Raw genomic sequence first — 7,040 nt, 5'->3', positions numbered from 1 at the left:
CCAAGTTAATCCACTAAGTATACGGTATTTGGCCACTTTAATCAAGGAAGTATCATATTAACTGCCACTTATTTTGTCCTCGGCGAGGGTGGATAATGTTTTTAACAACTCACAGGTAAGTGCTTGCTTTGCTTGGCTGACTTTGTCTCCCCAAATAAAGCTGTAGATTGACAATACATTCTAGCGTGATATCACTACTATCTCAGGAGCCTTGAACACAAGAAAAAAGAACCGACATAAATGAAGCATGTAAACGAAGAAAAGAAAGATAGCGGATCAGCTTAGCAAGATTTTCAACTGCCAGCCCAGAAACGGCACTTCAATACGATAACGATAGGCACGGAGTACCTGAGATGATCTACAACAGCCCAGGGTACTAGTGGCGGGTAATACCCAGAGTACACTTACGCGTACAGCTCCGGGGTCCACGTAAGATTAGCGCTTGGCTCGCTTTCGTACAGAGTATCCTAATTGGGACTAGTGCAGTTTGCAGTTACCGGTAGCACATCAAAGCCCTTTTTAGGTTCATGCCTTGCACGATTCAATGTATGGACATCTTTGAACACATATGATTCATGATTAACCATGGCTTGTTTCGTGGATCAGCCCCATTCGAAGGCTTGACACCCGACACTGAGGATGTTCTGGTGGTTCGTACCCAATGAATCATGAAATAATGGTTTCTTACGCATCCCATAAGCCGCGGTGGCAGGATCACTTCTTTGTTCATCGCCTACGATCTCACCAACTGGATATCCTGCGAGGATGATCTGATTCGTCATCTCGCGGGCGGTGAACAAGTGATACAGCCGCCACAGCGGACGGGATGCTGACGGGATACATACCTATTCTCTACGTCCAGACCACACCAGGTCTCCATCTTTATCAACTTTCTTTTTCTACTGTTGTACGCTTGCTTCCCTGTCTTTGGAATCTTCGATATTAGCAGGTCTAATCATTCGGCAATGCAGAACGAGAATGAGCTTCTTGATCAGGGCCCTCAATCAAGACATTCATGGAGGCTCTCACATATTTTAATTGAAGAGAATACAGGCATAAGAGGCACGTTAAAACATAAGACTTAGTTCACTGCTAACTTAAATTTACAGCTGATGGCCGAGTGGACGTTGACGTTAATAAACGGCTAGCAAATACATTGTCACGATTGCTTCCACCTCCACCAAGAATTGAAACCTCAGTTCCTGCTCCTCAGCATTCTCAGAGATCATCATGGAGTGTCAAGCTCAACATCGTTATTCAAGTCGTAGGAAGCCGCGGTGATGTCCAGCCATTTATTGCTTTGGGCAATGCGCTCCAAAAATATGGTCACCGGGTGCGCCTTGCAACCCATAATGTCTTCAAAGACTTTGCCACGAAATCTAATCTAGAGTTCTTTCCCATTGGTGGTGATCCAGCAGAATTAATGGCCTACATGGTGAAAAACCCAGGACTAATTCCAAGTACCAAAAGTTTACGAGACGGCGAAATTCAACGCAAACGGATTATGGTCGGCGAAATGCTGGAGGGTTGCTGGAAATCTTGCATTATGCCAGATCCTCAAACGGACAAGCCCTTTGTGGCGGATGCTATTATTGCTAATCCACCGAGTTTTGCCCATGTCCACTGCGCACAAGCTCTCGGAGTACCTGTACACTTGATGTTCACCATGCCTTGGAGCAGTACGAAATCGTTTCCACATCCATTGACCAACCTAAAATACTCTAACACTGATCCCAAGCTGGGCAACTATCTTTCTTACGGCATTGTAGATTTTCTGACTTGGCAAGGGTAGGGTGACAGCATCGTAACTGTAGAGATGGTGCTAATTGAAGATAGCATAGGGTCGACTGTGAATAAGTGGAGGGTCGAGACGCTGGATTTGGAGCCTGTCTCAGTTAGCGATGGTCCATTCCTTCTCGATACATTAAAAGTGCCCTTCACATATTGCTGGTCACCTTCTCTGATCCCAAAACCACTTGATTGGCCTTCGCATATAGGTACGTGAGAAGGTTATCATGCCGTTATTGGCCGAAGCAAACTTTCGCTAACACATTCAGATGTTTGCGGATTCTTTTTTCGTGATCCTCCATCTTACACACCATCTCCCGAACTCCGAGACTTCCTCGCGGCTGGTCCAGCACCTGTATACATCGGTTTTGGGAGTATCGTGATCGAACGACCAGAAGAAATGACAGCCATACTTCTGGCAGCCATCAAGATCACTAGTGTCCGCGCAATAATTTCCAAGGGTTGGAGTGAGCTCGGCGGAGAAGAGCTTCCAAACGTCCTGTATCTTGGTGACTGCCCTCATGAGTGGTTATTTCAGCAGGTTAAGGCTGTCGTTCATCACGGAGGTGCTGGCACAACTGCGTGTGGCTTATACAATGGAAAACCTACCACGATTGTGCCATTCTTTGGAGAGTGAGTGCTTGCATAAACGCGAGCTTTTTCCTTATGCTAACATTAAGTACAGTCAACCATTCTGGGGTGCCATGGTTCACGCAGCTGGCGCTGGCCCAGCCCCAATTAATCACAAGGCCCTCAATTCCAAAATACTAGCAGAGGCGATCGAGTACTGTCTCACGCCGGAAGCTCTTGCGGCTGCAAGAGCGCTGTCGGAGAAAATGATTAACGAATCTGGCGTTGAGGCAGCAGTGAAATCTTTTCACGCCAATCTACCTCTGCAAAGTCTGCAGTGCGATTTGATACCCGACCGGCCTGCTGCTTGGACATACAAGAATGGCGGGAATGTTTTAAAATTGTCTAAACTCGCCATCGCGGTTTTATCCTCACACACGAAGCTTTCCTCAAAAAACATAACTTCGTTCGTACCTCTCCTCGGCTGAGACCCACATATCTGGAGCTGATTTTCAACCAGGCACGAATCAAGACCAATCTATATTCAGACTACCCGGTGGGAACCCATCACCGCAATATCATCTGCGTCTCTTGCAACAGTAGGTGACCTGGCTAATAATGCCGTTGGTGTCTTTGTCAAACCGTACGAAGAATACAAAAAGCGACGCCCAGAAGATTCTAAGCATACTTCCCTTGCTGAGCAAAACTTACCCTCATCGTCTACAAGCTCCGAAGAACAGTTAGCCACCGTCAAATGCGAGGAAAGTGAATCTTTGCATGGCAAAGCGGTAAATAACCAGAAAGCAAAGAAGGAGGGCTCAGGGACAGCAGGAGCCATGATTAGAGCTTCAGCGACTGGCTTCGGTAACGTTCTGTTCGGCTTGTCTAAGGGGGCATTGGTCGATATTCCCGTCGCGGCAGCAGATGGAATGCGCTCCGTGCCACAAATGTACAACCACCAGGCCGCAGCAGATTATGGCAAGGTAACTGATTGGAAAAGCGGGACCACTGTGGCAGGAAAGACATTTGCACACGGCATGTATGAAGGATTCACAGACATCTTCAAAGAGACATACAAAGGCAAGCAGAAAGAGGGAGCGGCAGGAGTGGCAAAGGGTCTTGGCAAAGGCCTGGTCAGCATGACTATGAAGACCAGTGCTGGTGCGGTGGGCTTGGTTGCGTATCCGGCACAAGGCATATGCAAGAGTATCTATACAGCAGTCAAGAGCACGACAAGAAAGAGGATTGAGGACGCGAAGACGGCTGAGGGAAATTGGTTGATTAAAAGGGAGGTCGGGAATAACTTGGATCAGGCGTTGCTGTGCGCTGAATTTAAGAATTCCATGAAAGGTTGACAGGAGGAACAGGAAATACCAAAAAAGGAATGCTGGAATAACTGGCAAATCCTTTTGTTTTGCTTTTATTTAACATTGAAGCATCAAATGGGAAAATACTGAGCCAACGTGTAAGTATTTAGTTAACGACATGATCACGACGTGCTGCGAGATTTGTTTCTTATTTATAAATTTGTTATTCTAACTACGCGTGTAGAGATATTCTAATAACCGGTGGACTCTCATGATCTTGCATGAATTCTCCATTGATTGCTCTTTGCATTACATAACGTTCTGATTGCCTTTTGAGGCTTCGTCGAGTTTGGTCATATCCACCGCCAAATCCAACGAATCCACAGCCGTCAACGTAGTAGCCAGAGAATCCAGATCCGAGTCTTTCGGCTTAAGATGATCAACTTTCTCCTCGGAATCTCTGTTTCCAAGTTTGTCAAGGTCTTCTTTATCATCAACCATCGCCATCTCACTTCCATCTGGCACCTGGGTAAAAACCCCTTGCGCCTCCGCTTCTAAGTCTCCCTTCTTAGTTCCTCTCGTTACTCGTCTTGCGGTACAGCAGAACGCGATGCCACTGACAAAAGTCACGAACCAAAGGAGAGCATTTATAGCATCTAACCATACCGCCGCTTTCATCCGCGATACACTCAGTGTCTCAAAGCCCTCCGCAGAATCTGTCCCACCACCAATGTATACAGTGGCAAAGACACCAAACTGCGCGATCCAAAGGATGAAGACGAAAAAGTCCCAGGCACACCATGCTACACGTTTTACGGTGACGAAGCAGTGGACTGCGCAGGTGATAATTGAGAGTGCGGATACGACTTCAGCGAATACCCAGGCACTGTTGGCGCGGGATTTGGTGGCGGTGGAATGGGCGAGGTCGACGCCGTAGAGAGCGGCTATGATGACTGCAAACTACATATGATTAATCGATACTCTTGGGGGTTGTGTTGGGGGAAAGGAGTTGTTCCTTACCACGAATTGTAGAGTCCGTAAAGCAGCACGCATGAATAGCCCTGTGCTCCCTCCTGTGTGCCAGTACTCAGTCGACATGATCTCCAGCGCTCGATTTGCCGTATATTTATTATATTAACACTACTTTTTCGGACTTTCTGTCTCGTAAATAGCTGAGGTTAAGCGAACGAAATTTGACTTGTTTTTCGAATTGAATGTTTTGAAGAGAATAAGGCAAAGGCTTCTAATTGAAATAAGAAATGAAAGAGGTCGAAAGGTTTGAAATCGGAAATTTACTTTGCGCTATAAAATGTATTTTCGTACTCCTAAACCAGGGACTGTATCGAGTAATGTTGATGCTTAAGTGGTGGTGGGGTGCTAACGCCAATTAGGAAATCTGCAAACGAATACGAACCAAACCAATCATGATGAACTCCACTAACGCTAAGACCCCTGACTCGACCTGAAACTATTGGATGCTCAGCCCTATGTTTCCACTAACCATATTCGGCTATTCTCGTTTTCGTACAGAATGGCTTAAAGGAGACATCCACGCTCATCCCTCAAAAAACAAGAACGAAAACGAAAACGCCCACATCTGTTATTACTGTGCCTGAGATCTATACCGCAAATAGACAGCTTTCTACCGACATCTGCGTCACTTCAACATGAGCTAATGGCTCGAAGAGCCCATCATAAGTCACGTGGAGGATGCGTTACCTGCAAACAAAGACGAGTCAAAGTAATAAGCACTCATTCTCCCTCACATGGTTCTTTTCATTGAGTCGACTATGAATTTCCTTCACTTCTTACGTCGGTCACTGATTCTTTCTTGTTTCTCTAAACAGTGCGACGAAGAGAAGCCCAAGTGCTCAAAATGTGTCTCACGTGGGATTGACAAATGCATCTACCAAACTCCACAACCGGTAAAACTGAAATGGATAGACGAAAAGTCCCAATCTGTACCGCAACCAACATCGTCGCGAGGGTCCAGCGCTCTTCCACCTGCGTATACACCGAGATCCCAAGATCAGGAGCGGGAAGTGTCGACCCTCGATCTTGAAAGTGCGAACTTGGTTATCCACTGGATTAGGAACACTGTTTACACTGTCAATGCAGCATCCAACACGGCGGCCTTGCAAACTTGCCAAACAGTGATCCTTGATCTAGCGATCCAACATCCATTCCTCCTTCATGGACTTCTCGCCCTCTCTGCACTACATCGTGCAGACACTGACGCCGAACCCGAGAAGGACATCAAACTCGCCACCGCACACCACACCCGCGGACTTGCTATCTTCCATAGTGTCCTGAGCGACATTACCGTTGATAACTACCCACCCAGCATAGCCTTTTCTAGTTTGACCGTTATGTTTGCGCTTGGAATCTCCAAGCCCAAAGACCCTGCCCACGCCGAGCCGCAGCTATTGGATGATCTGATTCAAGCTTTTCGACTGATGAGTGGAGGTCGTAATGTGGTAGAGGTGGCTGGCGAACTTCGAGGCAGCTCAATTTGGAAAGAAGACCTACGAGAGAATATCAATATTCTCCAACCAGACGTTGCAGAGGCGCTCAATGTGTTACATTCTGTAAATACCGGAACAAACATCGATATCTATAAGAATGCCATATCCTGTTTACGGAGGATGTTTGAAAAGCTTGAGGGAAGTGAAGTGGATAATTCGGCGGTATGTATGGGATGGGGAAATGAGATGTCGGAGGAGTTTTTACAACTGGCGAAGGAGCGAGAGAACATGGCTCTTCTAATAATTTCATATTATTGTGTTGTCCTGCACCGAGTACCGCAAATATGGTGGTTAGCGGGTTGGGGTAGGGGTCTTTTCGGCGTCGTTTCAAGAGAAATCGATCCTGCTTTCCAGTATGCGCTGGTGTGGCCGAGATCTGTTATTGAGGGTGGAGTTTAGAGTGGTTAAGATTTAAATACTTGATGGATTCAGCGTTAAGCATACGTCGACCAGAAAATAATACATGGTATTTATGATACACCTGCGGAATTCAATAGAGACATTGTTTTGCTTTTAAATATGTTAGAATGCTACGTTATAACAACGAATGAAAGAGGCGGATGCCATCTATTCGTCAATTTTGATACTGCAGGCCTAATCTCTCAGTCCCAAAGGGAAATTTCCAAAAAAGAAAAAGATTTTCAAGAGGTTGATACCCGAGGTTGTGGAAGGAACTGGTTTGATTAAATAAGGGCTGTCATTGCCGAGTTACCTTAAATCTTTCTCTTCTTTGACAATTTGTGGGATCCGGCTTTGCTGAGCCTTTGTTCAAAGATGTGGTGAGTCGTTCGTAGAGATACTTGTCGAGCCCTTGGTTAAATTTAAAGAGTAGATCTTCCGCTGTAGGACT

At 46.1% G+C, this 7,040-nt stretch overlaps 3 protein-coding genes across 3 annotated transcripts; 2 read left to right on the top strand and 1 right to left on the bottom strand.

The window, feature by feature from the left end:
• Positions 1-575: 575 nt before the first annotated feature.
• On the top strand, positions 576-3,713 carry GLAREA_04949 (UDP-Glycosyltransferase/glycogen phosphorylase; the record flags this gene model as incomplete). The annotated part of the gene is made up of 6 exons (XM_008087326.1): positions 576-654; positions 1,110-1,788; positions 1,837-1,997; positions 2,058-2,421; positions 2,474-2,824; positions 2,879-3,713. The coding sequence occupies 6 exons, from the start codon at positions 576-578 to the stop codon at positions 3,711-3,713; spliced, it is 2,469 nt and encodes an 822-aa protein (XP_008085517.1).
• A 261-nt stretch (positions 3,714-3,974) lies between these two features.
• On the bottom strand, positions 3,975-4,763 carry GLAREA_04948 (uncharacterized protein; the record flags this gene model as incomplete). Its single annotated transcript, XM_008087325.1, has 2 exons — positions 3,975-4,625; positions 4,686-4,763. The coding sequence occupies 2 exons, from the start codon at positions 4,761-4,763 to the stop codon at positions 3,975-3,977; spliced, it is 729 nt and encodes a 242-aa protein (XP_008085516.1).
• A 668-nt stretch (positions 4,764-5,431) lies between these two features.
• Positions 5,432-6,589, top strand: GLAREA_04947 (uncharacterized protein; the record flags this gene model as incomplete). The annotated part of the gene is made up of 1 exon (XM_008087324.1): positions 5,432-6,589. The coding sequence occupies one exon, from the start codon at positions 5,432-5,434 to the stop codon at positions 6,587-6,589; it is 1,158 nt and encodes a 385-aa protein (XP_008085515.1).
• Positions 6,590-7,040: the final 451 nt, after the last annotated feature.

This window comes from Glarea lozoyensis (genome assembly GCF_000409485.1).
Source record: "Glarea lozoyensis ATCC 20868 chromosome Unknown GLAREA5, whole genome shotgun sequence".
Classification (NCBI taxonomy): domain Eukaryota; kingdom Fungi; phylum Ascomycota; class Leotiomycetes; order Helotiales; family Helotiaceae; genus Glarea; species Glarea lozoyensis.
The sequence above is the reverse complement of the archived record's forward strand: the minus strand, read 5'-3'. Positions and strand labels throughout refer to the sequence as shown.